The 24,552-nt window shown below is 43.8% G+C and overlaps 1 protein-coding gene across 12 annotated transcripts in view; it reads right to left on the bottom strand.

The window, feature by feature from the left end:
- The window catches only part of MYCBP2 (MYC binding protein 2), a 2,065,574-nt gene extending 2,045,238 nt beyond the window's left edge, over positions 1–20,336 (bottom strand). For all 12 annotated transcript variants that reach the window (XM_086934832.1, XM_086934837.1, XM_086934835.1 and 9 more), the window contains exon 1: positions 19,567–20,336. In XM_086934832.1, the coding sequence (XP_086790958.1) occupies positions 19,567–19,838 (272 nt within the window). In that variant the 5' untranslated portion in view covers positions 19,839–20,336. The remainder of the gene's footprint in view (positions 1–19,566) is intronic.
- Between the last annotated feature and the right edge of the window lie 4,216 nt (positions 20,337–24,552).

Here is a 24,552-nt window from a genome sequence, read left to right as displayed (position 1 = left end):
TGCATCGGGCATCATTGTTGAAACATTGTTAATGATTGTATTATTATTTTGAAAAGTTTAATGTATGAATAAACTTGCTTAAAAGATTATGTTGGGCAGGCCATTTGTACATACTGTTCATGCTCTCCCTCCAGTTTATTCGGTATACGATGCTATCTATTCTGACTATTCGACGGATGCACTCCCTTTCTAGAGTGAAGCCGAGATTAATTTAAGTAAGTACATGGTGGTGTGTGCCTAGGGGCTCTATACTATCTGTACTAGCAGCATACTCTGGGATCTTTTATTCTATGCTTTGTTTTGGCTACAGCTGGTGGTCCAATTGGGCTTTTGGAATATTCTATAAGAGGCAACCCCTGCAAAAATTGTCTGGCTCATCATCAATATAGACCGTTTTGGCTCATATATTAGGTACTTCACATATTTTGATTAGATCTACCGTTTAGATTTGGCCAGTACATGTTTATGTTGCTTATATTTACTCTTGCTCCTTATTTAGGATTCGGCATTCCGCTTGAGGGTAGTGTCATCTTCATTTTTAGATTCCCAAATAATAGAAGGTCGTGTGAGCTGGATCCCTACTATTGGAGTAGTACTCATATCTAGCGAGTAAGTATATTATGCTTGTATGATAATAAGTTGGGCTATAAGGTTTCTCACAGTTTAATACATTTCTGTGAACACTAGGGGATCCTTTTTAACATTCTTCTATTTTCTTCTAACTTACTTTTTCTTTTGGTGTATTCTCTATTCTCGTATTGTACACACCTCATTTATTCTATTTGATATTTTTCATGCACTCAGTTATAATCCTGCTCTCCTTACATCTTGTAGAGGAATTTTTAATTAGATTTTCTAATTATTTTTGTGATGTTATATTGTTCCCACAGACTGGATTGACGAAGCCAGTATTTTCAAATTCTTGCATTGTGAAAGAAAATAAATGTATCAGGCCTAATTATATTTGTACATATACCATCAGCGCCCTGAAGAACGATGGTACATGAAATTTCCGAAGCGCGCGTCGGCACATAGTGTTGTGGTTTTGTATGTTTATGATGTTTGTTAGGTTTTGTGGATTATATTAATTTTTTTGATCGTTTGTGATTTATGTATATATATATATTTGTAATGGTTGAGACATGTACCTCATTTTCTGATTGCTTCGTCTTTGTTTGGATTTTTATAAATTTGATCTGGATATTAGTATGTGAATTTTATGCAGAGTATATTTATTGAAAAAGAAGAAGAAAAATATTGATTATTGAATATATGAAATAAGTATATATATATTTTTTTGGGGATAAAATACCAATAAAAATTTGATTAATTTGTGACACTGCGTGGGACTAACTTGATGTGAAGTAATCTCTGGGTAGGCCTCCTCTAATGTTTATTGTATTGCCGTTTCCCTGTTTGTGCCCCCTGAGAATTGTTTACCAGGGTCCCTCTACTTTTATTCATAAGATTATAATAAAACAACCATCAAAGTCTGCTATTCAGCCATATTCAAACAGAAATATCCCTATTTCCGTTCTTTAACAGTCAAGCAGGGAGAGGGGGGAGCAAAATAGCACTGTGTGGGTATTGGTGGGTTATTTAATATCTATCCCCAACCTTTAGTGGAGGAACTGCCAAATTTTTAACTACGCGGACGACACTCAACTGCTAGTCCAGCTCGAGAACACCAGCCAGGCACAAGACTCTGTAAAGAATCTGCTTAGATTCACCGTTAACTGGATGACAAACAATCTTCTGAAAGTTAACGCAGAGAAAACAGAGGTGCTGGTCATCACTAAACAAGAAAGTCCCTGGTGCGAGCTTTTCTGGCCCCCAGAATTAGGGGAGATGCCAAACCCAGGAAGAGTGGTCAAAAGCTTAGGATTAAAAATGGACGCAGACCTATCTATGGCCCCTCAAGTACCGGCGGTGGTAGGTTCCTGCATAGGCCTGCTCAGGCAACTCCGGAAATTGGTGCCCATCCTCTCTGTCCCGACATTGCAATCTATAGTGTCCGCCACAGTTCTCTCGGCTGGACTACGGCAATGCTTTGTATTTAGGTCTCCTGCAGAAAATCCTGAAGAAACTGCAGGTGGTGCAGAATGATGCAGCCAGGCTGATTTTTTTCCCTACCGAGGACCACTCGTGTGACCCCCCCCTTCTCCTGAAGCTGCACTAGCTGCCTATCGAATATAGAGTGCAGTTCAAATGTCTTTGTATAGTCCATAAAGCCATCTATAGAGAGGCCCCTAAGTACATTAAAGATCGTTTGAGGAAGTACACCCGGGTAGAGCTCTGGCAAAGCCTGTAAATTAACTCAACCCAGATTTAATCTTAAATCTAAGGATGGCAGAGCTTTGTCGGTACTCCTTCTGCAAATCTGGAACGAGCTAACTGCAACTTTGCAAGGGGACTCAGCGCTACTCTCTTTCAGAAAGAAGTTAAAGACCTATCTGTTTAAAAAGATAACATCAACACCCTAATTGTCTGTTTGATTGCGGAGTGCATTCAGATTGGCAGTGTGGTGTGTACTTTTTTCTGTGAAAGCGCTTAGAGACCAGTGGTGATTTGCGCAATACAAAAATATAGTAACATAACATAACTTTTGGGGGGGGGGGGGGTAATAAGAGTGAGAGAACTGAAAAATTTGCACTTTCATGAAGTGTTGACTAAAAAAGAAAAAAGCAGATCACTAACTGTGAGCTATGAAAGGAAACAATTCTGCCAATCAAAAGGAACATAAAGAAGACATGCACCATGAAAAGGACTCTGGTGTCGGCCCTTTTGCAACTAGATCAAAGACTCCTAGCCAGCGTTAAGTCCATATCTTTAATGAATACATATCATCCGTACAAGTACAGCTTACAAATGTCCTCCACTTGAATAATCTCTTCTTGACCTCATATAGTTCTATACCCAAAACACAATGTACAATCCACATTATAAGACATCAATTCATCACCTCTCCCCCTCCCCTCCCCCCAAAAAAGCTCTGCGGCAGGCACATCTACAAACTTAAGTCTAGATATTAATTCTTCTGTCATTTAAAATGCACTTTCTTTTGGATGCGAATTTAAGAATTCACTGTTAATTATAATTAGTATACAAATGCAGAATGTCACACCACCATCATTTTTTCTAACAAATCCTCATGAACCAGTACGTTGGAGCAAATAGAAAAAAAGTTATTTACAAACTCTGCAAGAGTTTGTGGAACCAACTTATGTGAAAAACAGAAATATTGACTATTGATTAGGTGTGATGGGGCACAAAGTATTTGAAACATTGCCAGAACTAATGCAGGAAAAGGGGAGAGCATTGAACAAGTATTAATGTTGGATACTAAAATTGGACTGGAGCAACAGGATTCTGGATTAAGGGCTCAAGGAAGGGACGAATCAATTGAAGACTATGTGAGATGTCTAAGAAAACTAGCATCCACATGCAAATCTGGAGCATCTACAGAGAAAAGAATAAGATCAATTTATAATAATGTGTATTAGCTGCAAAACTAGAGAAGAGCGCTCCATGAAGGAAGAACCATTTGTAGAGGGGCTGATAGCAGTAGCAAAAAAAAGGGGAGGGGACACAGTTAAATAGGTGAGTAAATTGAGCAGTGATAAATAACAAGAAAATTACAAGGGAAAGCAATGTAGTAGAGTTTGTGCAATTAAGGAAAACGAACATGCATCAGAACATTGAAGCAGGCCTGCCAAGTATCACGCATCAGGTGTGACATTACCACATTTCAGTGTGGTGTTCCGCATCACCGCTCTGAAATGCATTGTCACGCATTTTAATGTTGCTATGCCAGCTGTACAGAACTGAAACTGGCTGCTCCAGGCTGCTGGCCCGCGCGTGGTATCTGTTATAAACCCAAATTACGTTGAAACAATTCCAAGTCTGGCTGCCTTTAGTCAGTGATAGGTATTTGAGATATCCTGATGGCTGCCTGCTTTCTCTCCAACTCTCTCTCCACTTCGGTTGTCATTATCATTTTCAAACTTCTTTACTTTTTTCAACTCTTCTTTTTCCCTCTCATATTTCCTATCATTGATTCATATGTCCATAGACTTGATGGACCTCTTTTTTGACAGGTTTTAAATGCAAATTTTGATATTAGGTTTGGAGCATTGATTAATTTTCTATCACATCACGAGAAGTCTGTCTTTTGTAGCTTTCTGATTAAGTGTATGATACATGGATTTTTGGATGTAACTTTTGGACTATAAGATGAGTCCATCACTATTTTAATAACTGTTTTTATGTTTATGATTAATATGAGTAAATGTTTGTTGTATTTATGTTGAGTCATATGTATTGGCATGTATGTTTATGTGTTTTGGCATTAACAGCCCTGAAGAAGTCCGCTTCAAGGACGAAACGCGTTGGCTGTGCCCCTTTCAACAAGTGATGCTTATGACTTTGTATTTTATAGAATCTGTTTGCTATCTGAATAAAGGAAACTTTTGTAGAACATTGTTATTGGGAAATTGATGTTCTTTCCCTGTTTGAGAAGTGGTGCACCTGGGCTTTTGTTTCAAATTCAAATTCAAAATCTTTTATTCGATTGATCGTTTTGATAATCATAAAAAGTACATCATAAAAGTTATATACATAGTTATAAAATCACGTTGTTACATTACAAGTTAAAAATATAAAAAAAGATTATTCTCTTAAGTCCATATGCAAGATTAATACAGATAAACAAAAATTCAGTTAGACGTCATTTCTATAGCTTTACGGATTGTTAAACATTATTTCAGAAACATCGCTACATTCTATGCCACATATTGTGTTTCTAGTTGTTGCAGTGCTAAAAATGCCGGGCGACAGGTCCTCAACCCCATCTGGCGCAACAATGGAATAATCCAATGTTTACGCGTTTGATCATAATAACGACAAAACAACACTACATGAATAGTCGTTTGAGGGGAGACCTGATCACACGGACATTTTACTAAGTCATGAGACCAATTTAACACTGTTGGAAAGGTGACCAATCGAAAAAACAAATTAAAACGGAACCTGGTTAGTAGATATTTTTCATGGTTCGATATATAAAATGTGAGGTAGGGCTGAATACCTGGGGACACTTGGACCATCAATGCATGAACATTTGATTGTTTGGTTACTTCGCCAGAGAGACGCAATTTTCTTAAATGATTAAGACATTGGTGTTTCAAAGCTTTTCTGCTTATCTCAATTATAGAAGATGGCTCAGTGAAGTAATGGATAAGGTCCAGGTCCTTCAGGAAATTGACAACATACACCAACCATGGGATACTTTTCCAAGATGTCAGTTCTAAACATTCTGAGATCAGGGCACGTGTTAAATGGCATTGTGGCTTTGTCCAAATACAGTGCCATAGGAGTATTGGTTGACATTTAATGTTGTCTGCAAGATAGTCAATTCCAAGCTCGATATGGCAGCCGTATGTAGGGGCGCTCTGTGGGAGTGGCAATAGATATTTTGCAAAGCCATTTTGGATTTTTTGCAAATCTTCAGTATTTACGTAGCCCCATACACCTGCTCCATATGTTGCAATGCTGTGGCATTTTGCTTGATGGATTTTAAGCAGTACAGATGGAGTTGGTTTGCCCAGTTTTCTGGAAAAAGAAACAAGGGCAGAGGTCGCTCTCTGGTAAAGCAGTTTTCTGGTTACCAACGCCCTTTTTCAGTTAGCTGGTCGTCAATTAGAATACCCAGATAAGGGTATTCCCCAACTCGTTCCAGTTTGGATTGCTCAATAAAAAGATGTTTAGAACTTTTTACCTTAGGCCCTGTATGCATGACGAAAGTCTTACTCTTATTCACTTTTAGCCCTAGTGAAAGCATAAAATTACAATATTTGTCCAACTGTTTTTGGAGCTGTACTAGGGTCCTAGCAAGAATTACGGAGTCGTCAGCATATAGTAGTGCTGGAATAGGGCGATGGTTGATGGTAGGTAGATCCTGGCTCCCTTCTAACATGGCTGCTTCCAGGCCGTTAGTATATAAGTTAAACAAGAAGGGAACCAGGACACAGCCCTGTCTAACTCCTCGGGTTATAGGAAAAGGGGATGTTAATTCTCCACCCGTCCCGTATCTTACGCAAGCCGAAGCGTCAGAATAAAGCTCACGCAGAAACTTGATGAGTGGAGGATCGACACCCAACTCCTCCAAAATGGACCACAGCTTGGCGTGGATCACACAATCGAACGCCGCACTGAGGTCGACGTAGACCAAAAATAGGTTACCCCGTTTAGCTCCCACGTACTTTCCTATTAAAAGGGTTAGATTTAAAGCCTGTTCAACAGTACCCAGTCCCTCCCGGAAACCATACTGGAGGTCGGTGATGATGTTCTTCTCTGCCGCCCAATCCTGGAAACGATCCAGGATTAGGCGACCCGCGACCTTCCCCAATGAATCCAGGAGGGAGATGGGCCTGTAGCAGGCGGGATTGTTTCTTTCACCCTTTTTAAAAATTGGGAGAAGTATAGAGGAGGACCAAGAGTCCAAAAGGCCAATGTTTAAAACGGTCGCCATCACCTGGGTGACAATTGGGGACCATAGGTAAATATTAGTGACAAATATGTCGAGTGGGACACCGTCTGGGCCAGGAGCCTTTCATGTTTTTGAGGAGGATAAAGCACGTATGACCTCACCGAGTGTAAAGTGAAGATCTATTGGATAAACCCCCTTTTTGGAGGACGCGATTGTTGGATCGGGCCGTGCGACAGACCGAGCGGGAGTCACTAAAGATCTTTGAAAAGTGGGTCACCCACTCATCTGCAGTCACAGCTACGTCCAAGTGCTGGTGTGAGTTAGCCTCAACCAGGAAAGGAGATTTGACTACCTGCCAAAACTGGGAGCTGTCCTTGCTATGACAGCTCTCATGTAATTGAGCCGACAGTTTGTTCTTATGGTCCTTTTTACAGTTGATTTGGGCCTGTTTATACTCCGATCTTAGTTTAGCTACTTTATTTTTGTCTCTGGTTGGATTGTGCAATTCCTTTTTTAAAGCGGTTAACGCTTTTCGACATGCTGTGTTAAACCATCTTGGCGCAGACTGGTTACCTACTTTATGATTGGGATGTAATTCAGCCTGGATAATTTTTAGGATATCCCTAAAACTGGATACAATTTGCTCAGGGGGAGAGTCCTCCGCCAGACAGGTATTTATCCATGGGAGTGCCTTAGATATGACCTTATTTGTTATTATTAATGGATCAATCCTTGACCATTTCACGGAGAAACCATTGGTTCTATCCATGGTCAATGATTTTTGGGTCAGTAGGCTCTTCCTAGTAGGATAAAGGTCGTTCGAGGTTAACTTAAGAACAATACTGTTAGGGAAATGATCGCCTGAGATTTCTGAACCTGTAGTAAACTGAAAGAGTATACCCTTTAAAGAATAAGAACACAATATAAAATCTATAGTGCTGAAACATCCCCTACCGTGGAAAGTAGGTTTAAATTCTACAGGAGGGTCTGCAAGTTCATTAGCATAGGTCAGTTCTAAAGACATTAAACTGTCATTAAAAGAGTCCCCTACGAGGGAATGGGTAAAGTGTGTCAATGGGCAATCATTTTCATCTAGAAGGCCGCAGTTGGTTTTTTTGTAATTAGCACACAATGGAACATTAAAATCCCCTCCCCATATTACGTTACACACAGATGGTAATTGCTTAGTGCGTTGATCATTTACAGACAGAGAAATTGCAGACACAGTTTTCGCACATTCGACTGAAGATAGGTTATTATAAAAATTGATGAGACAGTATGACGTACCATTTTTAAAAATAACCCCTAATATTTGATAATTCGGGGTGGTATAAAGGATGGAGATTTTCCTTACTGCCAGGTTATTTGAGATGTATACCGCTAAACCTCCCATAGGTCTGCCGTGGGTGGTTGGACACGCTGGAGAATGGTATGTTTTGTAGCCTTGTATGTGCAGTGGGTCAATTGTCCAGGTCTCTTGCAAGCAGATTATCTGATGGGTAGATACAAATTCCAGCCATGATTTAAGTAAAATCTTCGATCAAAGGCCTGCTACATTCCAGAATAGTATAGGTACTAGCAGGATCGATGAAGTTTTAATATTAAGTGCTGGACCTCCTAATTGGGACGGGGTATGGGGGGGATATACGGTTGTCAGCATTAGGAGGACAGGGCAAAATATCACCTAAACAGTTATCTGCGTTAGAGGGACAGGGCTGAGTATCAGCACATTGTTGAGAGTGTACATCTACTTTGCCCGTTGAGACTACAGTAGGTGGTAATAATATTACTTTAGGCGATGGAATTGGAGATGGGAAGAGATTTGATGACATAGGTGTTGGTAGACCAAATGGAGGGGGGTTCCCGTTATCCAGATTATTGGCCGATGGTGGTCAGTCCACCATCTCTAAACAGTCAAACCTGTTATACGTAGGAACACCCCTCCAGTCAAGAAATGGCGTGGTGTCTCTACCTCCTTGACCCATCCAGTTTGACCAATCCGGTTTTCTATTCCAGCTTCCTACCTGGGTCCAGTTCCACTCTGGGCCTGGAGCTTGGGATTTGGCTGGAGGATAGAAAAAGGATAGTCTTTTCGTGCCTATGCCTTCTAGGGATATCTGGGAACCCCAGGAAGAAATATATTCAACCGTTTGGGGATCTTCAAAGTTTATTATTACACAATCTCCTGGGATCGTTTTTGGCTCCTTCCCTACCCAGGGGACTCTACGAACTGGGGCAACTCTATTGTTGGCGTAGGGAGGAAGAGGCCTGTTGGTTGATAGCCAATGAAGCACTTTATTTTTTAAGGACCAACCTGGTTCCTCTGAATTAAAGTGCAACACAGGAACCCCGATCATAATAATAACAAATGGGGTTGCTTCTGGGGGAAGATGAGCAGGGCGAGCTCCATTTCGTCTGGTGTTATAGGCTGCATTTTTGGTTGCTGGTGTTTTTGCCGGATTCGGTATAGTAGGTAAAGTGGTGGTGGGGACCAATGGCAAGGGCGGAGCTGGAAGAGAAGGAGTAGCAAGGCTCTTTTTTGCAGCGGTGGTAGTTAATGTTTGCTGCACACTTGTGCTTAATGGTTTTTGGTGGACTACCGCTGTAGTCGTCACCGATTTATGAGCCTGGGGTGTTTGATGGGGTATTGTTCCCCCTGCATTTTTAGCTTTTGGATTATGTGTTTGAGCCACAGAAAGGGGAGGGGTGGGGATTGAACTTTTCTTAGTTTTTAAATCAGATGTTAGTGTTGCTAGAGTTTTTTCAATTTTTGACAACGATAACTCAATAGGTTTCAAATTTAATTTGATTATGGCCTCTAAAGAAACCAGTAAATGAGTATCGTGAGTGGAAAGATCCCGCCCACTACCCATATTACCACTAGAGATTGGGTTGAATATGTCAGATGAAAGGTTTATTATGTCTGACGTTGTATAAGTAGTCTGTTGTTGAGGTAACAATGGTTGGGTTGTATGTTGTTCTGGAATAGGGGATTGAGCAGTGGATTGTGTCAGAGAACCCTGCCGAATCTCAGGATTATTTGGGGGGGGGGGGGGGGGGGGGATTTCTTTTTTCCTTTTTTCCCCTTCCTTTTTTTCGGTATAGCTCCTTCCCTCTGACCCCTAGTATTAGGAGAAGGAAAATCCTCCTCAGTTGGATTTATGAAGAGAGTCGGGGTTCTCTCAATTGATGGGGATAAACGAGATGTGGGAGAATGTGATAGTTGCGTCGCTGAAAGGTCGATGGACACTGATAAATCCACAATGCCTGGGACCGTATGGGTCTCTTGAGGTACGCCAGGGTCTAAATTGCGTAGTGGAGTTTTAGCTGCTGCCAATAGTCCCAAGGAGGAACGCTTAGCTGCAGCTAGGTCTTGGGAGACCCTCCTTTCTAACAGGAGGACGCCTTGGTTTATAGCGTTGTTTGCTTTTGCAATGAATTGGTCTATTGGGCCTATTACCTGGGCAGCATGAGAAGGTTTGCTGCTTCTGGTAGTTCTAGGTGACATATTAGCAAATACAATGAACACAATTTAAGAGTGTAATACAGGACACCAAAAGGTGACAGTAATATATCACGTAGATAGAGGGTAAGAGAAATGTCAATAGGGTGGCCCATTCCAGTCTTACCCGGTCTTGAACGGGCTTAAACGGGCCCGCCCTTGGCCCGGGCTTCGCCCGGCGTCCCGCGAGACGGGGGTGACTTTCAATTTAAGCGCCTCCTGGCGCGCGAATGACGCGGATTGTGCCGCTCAGGATCGTGGGTAATGTAGTCTTTTTGCCCAAACACAGCGCTCCGCTCGGCGGCCAGACCCCAGGATGGAGCACGAGTCTGGCGGCGGGAGGCGGGTGGGCAAAGGCTCAGGGACGAGTCTCAAATGTTGCACTTGGCTTCAACACAGGCAGCAAAAGGGTCCTGTAAGCAGCGCTCGTTATTGCAGAAGGTTCCCCCCCTCGACCGGGGTGACTTTCAATTTAAGCGCCTCCTGGGGCGCGAATGACGCGGATTGTGCCGCTCAGGATCGTGGGTAATGTAGTCTTTTTGCCCAAACACTGCGCTCCGCGGCCAGACCCCAGGATGGAGCACGAGTCTGGCGGCGGGAGGCGGGTGGGCAAAGGCTCAGGGACGAGTCTCAAATGTTGCACTTGGCCTCAACACGGGCAGCAAAAGGGTCCTGTAAGCAGCGCTCGTTATTGCAGAAGGTTCCCCCCCTCGACCGGGGTGACTTTCAATTTAAGCGCCTCCTGGCGCGCGAATGACGCGGACTGTGCCGCTCAGGATCGTGGGTAATGTAGTCTTTTTGCCCAAACACCGCGCTCCGCTCGGCGGCCAGACCCCAGGATGGAGCACGAGTCTGGCGGCGGGAGGCGGGTGGGCAAAGGCTCAGGGACGAGTCTCAAATGTTGCACTTGGCCTCAACACGGGCAGCAAAAGGGTCCTGTAAGCAGCGCTCGTTATTGCTCGTTTTGTTTCAAAATTGTGAGTTCCGTTAGGAATAACATTGTGACAGTGGGTGCAAATACAGTGTGCACACATTTCCTCATGAGTATAGATGAGGTCAAAATAATTGAGGGATAGTAAGTTAGGTGCTGCCTTATACAGGTATCCACTGTTGGGCGCTTTGTTGTTACACATTTAAAATAAATCTTACATTGTGATCCAGTGATGATTGGGGTCTGTACTAAAGGGACCACAGCGCAGTGATGGAGCCCAGAGCAGGTTAGTACACCCCTCACTCACTGACTGTGAATCATTGCCGGTTTGCCTCCGCCTGAAGAGTTGTTGTGGCTAGAACTGGAGGCTTCCACGCCCGAAAACCGAATTGTCACTCCGCACAGTAAGTGACTACTCATTCACTCCAACGTGCAGGTGTTGCAGCACAGACAAGCACTAAATCACTTGCTGTTTGCTCAGTGCACACCTTTATAGTTAGTTCAGCACGGACAGCTTTCTCACGTCTTGGGCCTGCCTGGTATCTAGTTGTACTCAACTGGTATAAAATGGTTTCATTCGGAGCTGCCTTCCTTGCCCCTATACTCAAGCAATTGTGCAGTCAAGCAGTCTGTCTCTGCTTGAGGAATGACTCACTAGCGGACATTACTGTAGTTTAACTGAGAGGGAGGTTTAATAAGAAGCTGTGCTAGTTGGCTAACGCTGCAATTATAGGGTCCTGTGCAGGTGAATACAGCGATGTTTCTAGCAGAACCGGGCCGTCCTACCAACCTTAACATTACGGTGAGGTTACAAGGTAAGTGCCCTTCAATTCCTGGTGCTCTGCTGTAGTTTTTGCTTAAATGGATGTCAATTCTAATATTTATATCCCATTTCCTTCTTCTGTGTTGCTTTATTTTGCTTGTGAGAGTGTCACTCATGGTCGTTGAAATGTCACTCATATTTGCACTACAATAATAAAAATGTCACACTTAGCAATCTGAAACCTTGGCAGCTATGTAGAAGAAATGGATGAAGTGGCAGGAGGAGAAAGCACACAGGAAAGAGGCACACACGATGTGTAGGAGGAGCACGGACTCTGACAGGCACCGCCGAAAGCACTGTGGGAATAATTAATATAGAAGCGCTGTGGGTCAGAACTTACATGGAGTGAACATGATGCTGGGGTCAAACTGAAAGTGTCTGGCCTCCTCATGTCAACGTAGGGTAATATTCAAGACTATGTGAGAATACTGCAATAGTTGTTGGTTTGCGGTTTGTCTTTTCTGCTAATATTGTCTGCCAGCTGCTACTGATGGAATATGGTCTACTTGCAATGGAATATACCACAGTATTGTGCTTGTTGAAAAATACTGTATGATATAACGAATAAAAAGACCATGCCAAAAAAATGAGGAAAATTGAAACAACTGAAAAAACACAGTTTTTCAGGACACCCTTTTAGGTGTGGTAAGCAAGGCCACAAATGAATGTTCTGTTTTACAAATGTTTTGTAATAAATGTGACAAGAAGGGCCATTTGAACATGTGCTATGCAGGTATGGATCTGTATGCTCATCCTTTGTCACCTGTATGGTGCCGGCCCTTTAACATTCAGAACAAAGAATTCCAGGTGGCTTTCTGATCGAGAGCTTTAATAAATATAAACCATGCATCCAAATGCATCTTCCAACTGTATCCCATTTGAATAGTAGTTTCTTCTTGATATCATAGGGTTCTAACCTCGAAAAACATGCGAGAACCCACATTATAAGATAGAGCAAGATATCACAGGGACAAACAAAAGGCCAGAAAAGCAATCCATCGACTACAAAGCAAGAAATTAAAGTCCCAATAAAGCCAACCGATGGTAAGCAAAGGGATAGCTGTTAGCCCACCACAAGTTTACAATAGGCTGGGAGCTTGCAAGACCTAATACAATGTTCTACTCCCCATCACTTTTAAAATAATGACAACTTGGGCAACTCAGTCAGTAGTGAAGACATACAATCTGCTGTTACTATCCTGTGTTTGAGAATTTGTAGGCTTGAGTCTGATTTTCACATGCAGGTTATGCAGAAAATCATAGGAAGTTTCAGAACATGCATACTCACATACATTAGAAATGTTAAGTGTATTTTACCCTTCTTGAGAACTATAATTATATCAGCCCCCGCCCAACTTGCAGGGATTGATACTCCTTCCTGAGCTGCAGCTATCATATTCATTAGATCGGTTTTAAGTGTCCTAAAAAAAAACCTTGTAAAATTCTCCTGGAATCATATCCGTCCCAGCAGCTTTACCAGAGGGCAGGCTGAGCATAGCCTCCCTAATTTCCTCTTCACCCAGTGGGGCCCCCAACGCCTCCTTGTCTTCCTCTGGTAATACTCGACTTGGTATATCCCCTAAGTAACCACTTATGTCCTCCGGTATCTTAACCTGCTCCTCTGTATACAATTTGTTGTAAAATTGCCTAAAAACCTCCAAAATCTCTTTCTCTTCCGAAACTATATTACCACTTATATCCCTTATTTCCCTAATTTTCCCTCTTGCAACTCTCTGCCTTGTTCTAACTGCTAGGGTGTGGCCCACTTTTTCGTTGTATTCGTAGCAGTTTTCCCTTCTCGTATTAAAGATCTTGGCAACCCTCTTCGCTAAGCTCTCCTCTGCTGCCGCCTTAACTACCATGACCTGCTGTTTAAGATCTTGTCTATCCATAATGGCCTGTACCAGTTCCTGCTCTGCTTTTAACACTGCTCTATTTAGTTGATCTGAAGTTTCCTTTACTTTTTTCTGTTTAGCCAAGCTGTAACTCAGGGTCTCGCCGCGAATCCCTGCTTTAAAAGCATCCCATGCATTCCCTATTGCAGTACTACCCCTATTGATGTCCCAAAAATCCTTAATCCATACATGCATGCGTTCTACATAAACTGGATCTACCAGGAGTACTCTTTCAAACGACCAAGCCCTTATTTTTCTCCTAAAGCCATCTCCACAAACTGTCAGGATAAGAGGGTTATGGTCAGATACTATGCGTGGTAATCTCTCAATATGCAGGTTAGTGTGAGAAAAGCTGGATGAGAAATAATAGTCTAATCTAACACAAATCTTGTGTGGAGCTCAGTAATAGGTATATCCAGGTTCCGAGGGTTTTAACTGTCACCATACATCACAAAATGAATTATTGCCAACCATCCTGCGAATTGCCCGGCAGACTCTTTTTTCCTACCTACATAATGACCATTTGTGCCCAAACCTAGCCCATCAGCACCGTCTATATTAAAATCACCAGCTAAGATTATTTTAGGTGCCCAATTTGCCAACTCTATGTCCAAGAAATCGAATACCTCCGGATCATCCGGAGTGGAGCCGTATACGGATCCTAGTGTGACCCACTCATCCCCACTGGGAGCTTGCAAGACCTAACACAATGTTCTATTCCCCAGCACTTTTAAAATAATGACACAACTTGGGCATCTCAGTCAGTAGTGAAGACATACAATCTGCTGTTACTATCCTGTGTTGGAGAATTTGTAGGCTTGAGTCTGGATTTTCGCATGTAGGTTATGCAGAAAATCATTAGAAGTTTCAGAACATGCACTCTCACATACATTAGAAATGTTAAGTGTATTTTGCCTTTAAATTGTTCAGTAGCTTCATGAACTCACTGAATAGGTGCAGGGTCTAAATACATTGGACTCAAACACCCCAAGGTACGCAACAGTGGTTGGGTTTCTACCTCATACACTAAACAATAAGTAAAATGCAGGGACAGACAATTGATTACCATTAAATTGATTAATAGTAACATTCTTTATTTGCAGCACTTAAAAGCAAAAGATGTGTAATATGAAGCACCATAAAAAAGCAAGTTAGCTGTTATGAGTAACTAACAGTTGCAAAATGTACTAATAATGTCTGCATTGTCTTTGCAAGCGTGCAACAGCGCATTTCTCACAGTACGTGTTGCTATGCAAAGCTTTGTCAATTATCACCGTGCTGTATTTTGCACCTACCACAATGAGCCTAATTCAAGTTATCTTGTGAACAGCGGTCCTAAATCCTGCTATTTTCCATGCTTCAGTAGTGGCTGTGCGCTAGCCAGGCTGAACATACTGCTTATTGTTGGCTCTACCGCGAACAGCACTATAAAGTAACACTTAGGCCAAATCCTATGTTTGGCAAGTGCCAACTGATCCCTACGGGCATTGGTCCTGTATTTTAAACTATAAAAAAGGAAGGGGAAGTAGTCTGGTAGATGATGGAAACGCCGTTATAAAAGCATTACTAGGTAGAGACATAAGAAATCTACAGCACCGTTTTCTAAAGAAACTCAGGGCTTGCTGCAGATATGAACATTAAAAAAAACTTCCACAGATTTTTGACGTTTCCCACCGAATGTTCTCTCGGTGCTTCTAGATCTTTGTGGAGAATGTGTGCAAAACCAACAAAAAAGAAGGCAGGCGGAGAGGCTCGACCGAGTGCAGTTTCCAAAATATGCTTAGAAAACGGATGGCACTGACTTACTGTAGTGGCAATTTAGCCGAGTTACAAGCCGGGCCAAACTGAACATCTTGCACCAGCATACTGAGTCTGAGTGATTCAGGCTTGTCAGTTTGTCTGTCAGGGGAGAGTTTCCAAAGACAGGCTCTGAAGTGGCTGTCTTCTTCTTTGGTACATCACTAATAGGCTATAAAGCTTGCTTCATACCAATGTTGATTTATGAAGCTTGCCCATGATGTGCTCCAGGGTTCACCTCTGAGCCATACATTGTTCATTAGGTAGGTGGCTTCATTTGAACAACTAGTTAGATTATTTAGTTTCATATGGATGACTCAGGGTCACGATAAACAGGCTATTGAGCAGTGTGATGATCTGCTGCAGAAACAAGCCCATTTCTAATGGTATATACGGGCAGTGGCAGACTGGAAGAAAATGAATACCCTGAAACTTAACATTGAGAAGAGCAGTTGCTGTCCGTGATTGCCTACAAATTATTTTAGACAAAATTAGTGGTAGCCTGCTGAGTGTGGATAGCAAGTGTCACTAGTGCAAAACAGCTCTAGTTAGCACATTAAACACAGAACTTGTTGGCTTTGCCAATGCTGGTTTGTTTCTAGCAGCACAAGCCTGTAATAGTATACGGGTGAGTCTGCACATACAAGAGAATCAGCCCCCATTTTGGGCATCTGCCCCTTTATGACACGCAACAATATTTTGACAGTTTAGTGATCGTGTTAATCTTTACAACAACAAAGCACCCATGGATGATCAATTTGTTGAATGAAGGTCTTTCATTCGTTCAAGACTAGGCTGTCTTGGACAGAGCACTGAAGACTATGATGAAAAATAAGTACCGAGTCCTAGAGGTGAACTGCTGGAGAAAAACGCTGAGGGGAGTGGTAACGACGAGAGCAACAAAGAAAGAGTGCAGCTCACATGGATGAGGTGCATCAAGGTCAAAACACATGCTTGTGTTCTTGATCAACTGGGTTGCCACTTAACTGTTTGTGCTAGACAGTCCCTCCTGAGACTGGGTCAAGACCAATCTGCACATGGTGTGTTCTGTTCACAAAAGGCTACAAGTCCAGCAGAAGTCCACCAAGAGCTGGGTCTCCAACTATCAATGTATTAATCTTTTCAACTATTCACTTGTACCATCAAATCTGTCAACTTGACTTTTTAGTGTAAATATTCTATTTATTTCCGGCAATTTTTGAAAGTGCAATGAGAAAATTTAGCCCATGTGCCCCGATGCATTTCGACTGCTCTTCATTAAGGGTCTTGTGTTGAGTACAAGTCAAAGCATCTCTGCAGTCACCAGAAAGTCTTGTGCACTGATTGGGCAAAGTCTTTGTCTAAATGATTTGATGGTACAATTTAATAGTTAACAGAATACATAACAGTTGTGTAAACTAGTGCGCACCAGGAGACACAGGTTAGAAATGACTTGCTTTATTAATTGCATACGATAGGAGGCTGAAATTATATATTCCTGTCTACATAGTCAAACTGGAAAAAATCCAAACTTTTATCACATCAAGATTTATGTAGTCACAAAAGAATGTCTCGACTTTTCACCAATTGGTAAGGCACATGTAAGATAAGAGGTGATAGAATGTGCACAAGGGTCAGAATGACTCCAGCATTTCCACTCAATCCTTTTTGTGTTTTCTAAGGAAAGGAGGCTTAAGACATTTCCTCAAAACTCTAACATATTGACATGTTGAACACGCCATTCATAAAAGCTACAGGGAATGCATTACAATTGTGGTCTCAATTGAAAGTTTCATGTGCCTCAGTGTGAACAGTAAGGTCTACAAGACCTAAGGAATGAGTTACTGCACACCTAAAATGCAGGTGTACTGTTTACTGTAAATACTTTAAAAGTGATTGAAAGATTTAGGGAGGAGTTAGGCTGTTTTGGGCTTGAGGCACAACATTCAGACCAGGTGGTGCCAGCTACCAAGAGAAAACAACCACCTTGCTCCGTGAAAATGAGGTCCAATATAAAACAGTTTTCATTCTCCAATATTTGCATGCATTCAGCTCGCAGAACTTATTGTTGATTTTCCAACCACAAAAAAAAACATTCTTAGTTGGGGCTAACGGGGGGCGCTTGGAAAAAAATATAAATTTGAGAGCAGAAAAAGGTCGATAATCGATACTGCTAAATTAAATATAATAAGAAAAAACAGTGCCACCTTATTTGCCAGTTCACGGCAACGAAACATTGCGAGGCAACTAAGATAAAAGTACCAAGGATAAATCAACATTTTATTTGTTTCCAAAGTACAGGTCGCCACCTCAAAGGACAACAGTATAATGAAGAACATTCTTATTTCCAAGAGGAAAGCATCACGTAAGGAGGGCCCTCTGAGGCCCAAGAAAAGGACTGCTGCCATAGCGATCTAGTTGAAAGATGCAGGTGCATCGCACAGAAGATGAGATAAACTGCGGCGCTGTGTCAGTCTCCTGAAATAATCCCATGATGTCATTGTGCAGCGTGTGCAATGCATTAAGGGACCACTACTATCGCAGCCTTGAATTCACGCAACCTACGGAGTCTTATATGGCTCTTCGTCGGGATTCTACTCCAAGAACATCTCTTAGAAGAGTCTGATGTCACCCGACAGTCATGGCTCCACGCTACTTTTAGAAGGCCAACTAAAAGCGAACACCCCATGATTGAGCACATCTGCGCGTAGGAAACCTGCGAGGACGTTATCCGTATCTAGACAAGACCTGACCCAGCACCACCCTGTCAACGCATCAAACCATGGTTTGAGGCAGACCGCGCGTGCTGCGTGCCAGCACTTCGAAATGTAAATGATGTGGGTGAGCACTGCCATCTTTAGCCGGTGGTAAACAAGACAGCTCCACCCTGGCTACATCTCTGCCTTGAGTCGGCATTACAAAGTGCATCCACGACATGAACATGGGGTTAAATCGTGCGGGGGAGGAGGGGAAGGGGAGGGGGTGTAAAATAAAATACATAAAAAGGAAAGTATTGCTGATTCTCCAAACAAAAAAAAGCACTCTTAGTTGGGGGTTACAGGGGATCCTGAAAAAAAAATACATTAAAGATAAAGATACAGAAACTTTCCGGTAAAAAAAAAACACAGGTACACTGTGTTCCAAACACGTGACCGTGCTCCTACAACAACCAAAAGCACAAGTGAATGTCAGGGTTGAAGGACACATCAGTTTACAAGCAAGCACAATGTACTTGGTCACGTCACAAAGATAACTGCTTTGCTGTAGAAACAAACAGTATTTTCAGGATAATGTCACCCAGGGAATAACAAAACGATCTGTAGTTATGCAAGGAATGTGACTGTTGTAAAAAGGATGAAGGACGTAAAATTAAAGAGACTCCGCGTAAACGCGAACTCTACCTTTAGGAAGCAATAAAAAGGTGAGATGTTGATTCTGTGTGCACAGCAAGGAAAGAACTGCGTTTCAACATTGAATAGAAACGAAAAGAAATTACACACGCTTATGGGAGGATGAAAAATGGCCTCGCGGTTGTATATGCAACGAACCTGGCTTTTTTTTTACGGTTTCTATTTTGGAAAGGTGATGTTGGAAATAGGTGGGATCTGTACAATTAAGATACCCGTGCCGTTACCATCATCGCTACACCAACGCCTCCTCCCCACCCTTTCGCAACAAAAAGGGCGTCTGTCCTGAAGCGGTGAAGGCGTTGTGAGAATGAAACCCGGAGAGGGATACCCCGCCCCTCCCACCCATTTCCCGGAATGCCCTCTGCACTGGCGAGGGAGCCATGCGAGAGGAGGCATGTGCACCTCCTGGTGACAAGGCAGAAAATGTTAAGACATTAAGTTCTACAGACTGACATTGCCGGGAGGGGCATGGTATCCCTGCAACACAGGAAAGAGGGGGCACGCGCTGCTGGAACGCTGGCACCGCCTCAGCCCCGGCGGCCTGATGATGCCGGGTGGTGTCAGCGTTCCACTGCACGTGCAGCCCGCGCGGCTTCCCCTGCGTCCGTTGGTCTCCCTGCCCAGAGCATACAACACACTCAGTCCACACACAGGGTCTTTACCAAGACAGGAGGAAACATTTCTGTTCGGTGCTGTGTCTTCCTTCCCCTACCCTCACCCTCCAGAGTGACGCGCATCTTACCGGCTGGCGTGGCCGCCCTGGTCCCTGTCGCTGAGTGCCGCCGTGTATATCCGCCGGTACCTATCTGCCAGGGCCCGGCCCGACAGTAGCAGTTGGTAACGACTCCGGCAGTCAGCGGCCTGCGACCCGAGCCCCCCCTCAGAGCCCATGGCCAGCCCGGGGCTACAAGAAGAGGAAGGATGCGGGTGCAAAGGGAAGAATCCAGGTCCGATGGAAGTGGCAGTTGGGGGCGGTGGGGGTGGCGGCGGTGCCGCAGCTGCGGCGCACATCATCCTTCGGGTTGTCGACTGGCAGCGGTCACTTTACGGTGCTGTAATCATGGGGACGGGGCGCGAAACCCTCCCCGGGCAGCGCGGCTGCCCCTGCAGTCACCCCCGCGCAGCTGGGTCGCCAGCGGACGCGGCTCATCTAACCCAGCCAGCCGTAGAGGAAGATGCAACCAAGCAGCCGGGACGGGGGTGGTAACTCCTTGACGCCCACCCGGCCAAGCTGCCGGTGTACCGCAAACGCACTCGCCCTTTTTATTTTTCTTTGTATCGCCGGAAAAAAAGCACGTTGAAGTCAATGGCAAACAACAGGGCTCCTTTGTCTGATGGGGCAGCCTCAGTCGCAGGTCTGCTCTTGGTCTTAGTGCAAAAGGCGGCTTCCTCTCCTTTCCTGCCCCACTGAAAGCTGCACTCTCAGCGCTGCCATCTTAGCTTCATTTTCTTTTCCTGCTCGCCCTGTCTATCTCCTTTCGCACACACATACACGCCAGAGCTGGGCATGCTGGGAAAAAGGCTTCAGCACTGCACGGTGGTTGGCCCCGGAGAAAGCTCACCGAGCTTCCTGCACTGCAACAGGAAATGCAGCTACGGCCAATTGCGGCTATCAATCAACGTGTACAGTTCACGTTTGTTTCGAGACGTGAACGCTGTCAGTGAACCTCGTTCTCAACGTAGTTATTACCAGCGCCTTTGGCAAAAAAACGTAGCGTCGCTGTACATCTCGGTATTTTAGTTCTGGCTTTATAGAGCGTGATAACACTAATTGTAGAATGATTTCCCAAATGTCCGGTTTCTTTTTGAGATTGTCAGGTGTATCATCCACTGCTATAATAACATCTTGTTTTTATATAATGGTCGTGTGGTTGTAAATAACGGGTGTTACTATTACCCAATTAAATCGTACTCCGTTCTGTGGGATGGAAAACAACGTTGGACTTCTTCGGTTATATATAACAAGGTAGACTTATAGCTCTATCGCTGCCCAACCACCAGCAGCACCACAGACAGCTTTCCAATACAAAGACTTCCAGATGCAACCTGCTGCTGCTCGAATGCGCGCATAGAAGCAATTAGTTCTACAGCCTTAGCTGTACAAAACTATGGTAATGTTAGCAATGTTGTAATTTGTATTTTCCTTGCTGAATATTTCTCAACGATGATAACAATTCTTACAGGGAGAGAGGCAGGTGATGTGGCATGGAATGTATCTAGAGAGGCCATAGAAGGGCTAAGTAAACAACATTCAGATGAACCAAATATGCTTGAAAGGCACAGTTGTTTCAAGCGTAAACAGACCACAGAGGAAAGCGTGGAATAATATGTATCAGTGCTAAGAGTTCTGACTGCAATCTGTGGTTTTGGTACGAATGTTGACACGTCCATAATCAATTCGTCTTTAATTGTTACTCAAGAAAGATTCAAGAAGATTACTGTTTCTTTAAGCGTATCTTCTTAAAAATCAACACTGTTGATCTTAACCAAGTTCGTGTTACTTTTACATACGATTTGAAAATAGCCAGGTTTTTTTGCACAATAGGCAACGTTTTCCTGCAGCTAAACACATCAGTTGCTAAGGTGAGACTTGGATCCATTTCTAAAACAGACATACGTGGGCCTCTTAGCAGTGATGCTGTTTCCTTTTCCACATGCATTAGCATAAAACAGTGTCTCACCCACTTGTTCGCAATCAGATGTGCATACTGTTCTGATGGAGTCTCCAAGATTTAAAGCTTTAGAGAAGACCATTGATCTCTCTATGGTTTTGTCTAGCTAGATCAGTGACTTTCAATAATGTTTGGTGCCAACAACTAAGTAATGTTGTTTTAACCATTGAATGTAATGTTGTCACACAACTTATGGTTTAGTCAACAGACCTGTACGTGAAGCTAAAATTGGTGATTTTCTTTACAGGTCATAGTGAGTTCATGATGGGTTCTGGGTCTCTTGTTACTACGATTTATGAAAAATGGGTCAATGCTGTAACACTGTTGCCCACTGACATCAACCCAAAGGCTTTTGGTGAAAAGGACATTGATACGTTAGAGTATTTTGTGTCAAATTTGGAGTGTCTCGGAAAAGTAACAACAACTAAAGTTTTGTTGTAATAATGGCAAATACATAATTGGGTGCAGGATTTAGCAACAATGGTTTTATACCTCAGACTAGTGTAGGAAGCTGGCTCTGTATATATTATACCAAAGTGAGGTATAGTATGCACAGAGTCCAGTGGAACCGCTAGGGTAGGCAGAGGTAAAAGTAGATAGCACCTTACTCTCTATTTGTGGTAGTGTGGGCGAGCAGTAAGGCTTTATCAGAGGGCAGTGTTAAGCATTAGTTGTACACACTCAAATTTGTCAAACACTCAAAGACTGAACTCAGGCCAATTTTGTTTGTATAAAAATATTCTTTTAGCTATTTTATTTCCTAGAACCAAGCAAGCCTGGCACAGGTAAGTGATTTATACTTTACAGTAATAATACAGTTTGAATTGCAGTTGTACATATACTTTGGTTTGATTACAGTAGAATCACTGGTAATGCAATGCTTTGGAATATTGTACATATACTTTGCATTGGCTTTTCAATAGGATGTCAAGTAGATTACTTTACAGATTACTTTTCTTACACAGTGTAGTATTCCTGGATACTACACTGGGACAGTAGCGGCTCCTGGAGGGAGTGCTGCAGGGGGGTGGGGCGGGCAAGGGGTAGGGTGGGGGGTAGTAAACTCCAACATACGACCGATCGGAGTTAGGTAAAGAAATAAATTGAATTAAATTGTGCGCGCTGCAACGCATTTGGCGTTGCAGCGCGCACAATTTGATTTATTTTATTTATTTACCTAACTCCGATCGGCCGTATGCCAGAGTTTACGACCCCCCCATCCTGCCACTCCACCGCAGCATTTCCCGACATTTCCTGTAAACATGTAAGTGAAGCAGTTTGGTTATTTGGTTACAGTTATAGAGACTTTTATAGATTTTCCAACTCCACACTTTTCACAGAAAACAGTCAATGGTATTCTATGGGAGGAAATGGTGTTATCGGTTAACAGGTAAGTACTTTGTTGTGGGAGTTGGGTTTCTGGGGTTAGACTCAGGGGTTCCCCAGGGTCAAGGATACACTCTTGTTAGACCTTCAACGGCACTGGGCTGCCGGGTGCATAGTGCTGAGACCCAATGTTATCTAATGGGGGATAGAGGGCCTCCGCTTGGTGGCTGCTCACGAGCAGGCCACAAGGTTGTGGGAGCAAAGCAAAGCTTCTGGACTTAAGCTTCAGCTGCACTAGGGCAGCCGGGTGCATGGTGCTGGTTTGTCGTTGGGTGCCCTGTTACTTTCAATGGGGAGTCTCCAGTTTGCAAGCACACTGCAGGCTCGGGCACAAAGGTCTTCTGGGTGCGACCACCACTTGGAGAGGTAAGTTGGGATGCTGGGGGTTGGCTAGACACCGTTGGTTGGGCCACCCAAGGCTGTGGGACATCGGGTGCCGGAGTGTCTTTTAGGGTCGGATCTTTTTACCAGGTCCTGGTGGCGGTTGGGGGGACCTTCCAGATTGAGGCTGCAGGCGTCAGCTGAAGGCTTCAGGCAGGTCAGGGATCACTGGATCTTGGTTCTGGATCGCCGGGGAGACCTCCTTGTGGTGTTGGGCCACTCGAACTTGGACCGTGGGCAACAGGTGCAGAGTGGTTCAGACTCGTGGTTCACGCCGGAGCTGGAGTCTGTTGGTGAACAAATACGGTGTTCAGGGGAGAAAAAGTATTTTCTTTGGATGGGCAGGTCAGGTCCTCGGGATTCTTGAGGATGCTGGCTGCAGGACACACCGGAGTTTCACTTCTGCAGCTTCGAGATGGGGACAGGCCGGTAGGGCTGGAGCGAAGTCAGTAGGCGTCCTCCTCTTCTTAGCTTTGGCACAGCTGTTCGGTCCTTCTTCTCCATTTCTTCTTGTGGTTGTATGTCTGAGGAGGCAAGGTTCAGGCGTACCCCTAAATACTAGATTTAGGGGCGTTACAGGTAAGTAAAAGGTTGGTACCAATGGGTCCCTTCCTTCGGGTGGGTACACCAGCTACTACGTCACCCTCCAGTGGGAGGGGGGCATATGCCTCATCCTGGTTGGCGAGGTCCCCACATCTGCAAGATGGCGGGGACTGAGAGTTGTGCTTCACCTTGCCTCCTCCACCTGTGGGGTTGGCAAAGGTGGGCAGAGCTGTCTTTCTCACTTGTTTTTCCTGCCGATTCTCTCACCCAAAGTGGGGGTCAGAACCGGTGGGGGCAAATTCCGAAAGCAACCACAGGCCTGGGGAAGCTCACAAAGGCGGCAAGCCTTTGAAGCTTCCCCTTTGTGGATCCTGCCCATCCTGAGGGAGGAGACTTGGCACTGTTTAAGATCCAGAGAGCAGCAAGCTCTCAACACAGGAGTCCAGAAAACTGTCTGGTGATGGCAGCTCACGAGCAGCCACTCAGCCTGTACACTAGTGGTAGGTCGTTTTTCAGGGGGCATCTCTAATAATCCCTCTGTGTGCATTTTTAATTAAATCTCACACTGGCATCAGTGTGGGTTTAATGTGTTGAGAAGTTTGATACAAAACTTCTTAGTTTTTAGTAAAGCCATTAGGGTACTGTGGGAGTTCGTACTGACAAACTCCCAACACCATATACTCTTAATGGCATCACTGCACTTACAATGTTTAAGAATTGGCTTAGACACTGTATGGGTACAGGGC

This window comes from Lissotriton vulgaris, chromosome 8, assembly GCF_964263255.1.
Source record: "Lissotriton vulgaris chromosome 8, aLisVul1.2, whole genome shotgun sequence".
In the NCBI taxonomy this organism is placed as follows: Eukaryota; Metazoa; Chordata; class Amphibia; order Caudata; family Salamandridae; genus Lissotriton; species Lissotriton vulgaris.
This window is presented reverse-complemented; position numbering and strand designations above follow the sequence as displayed.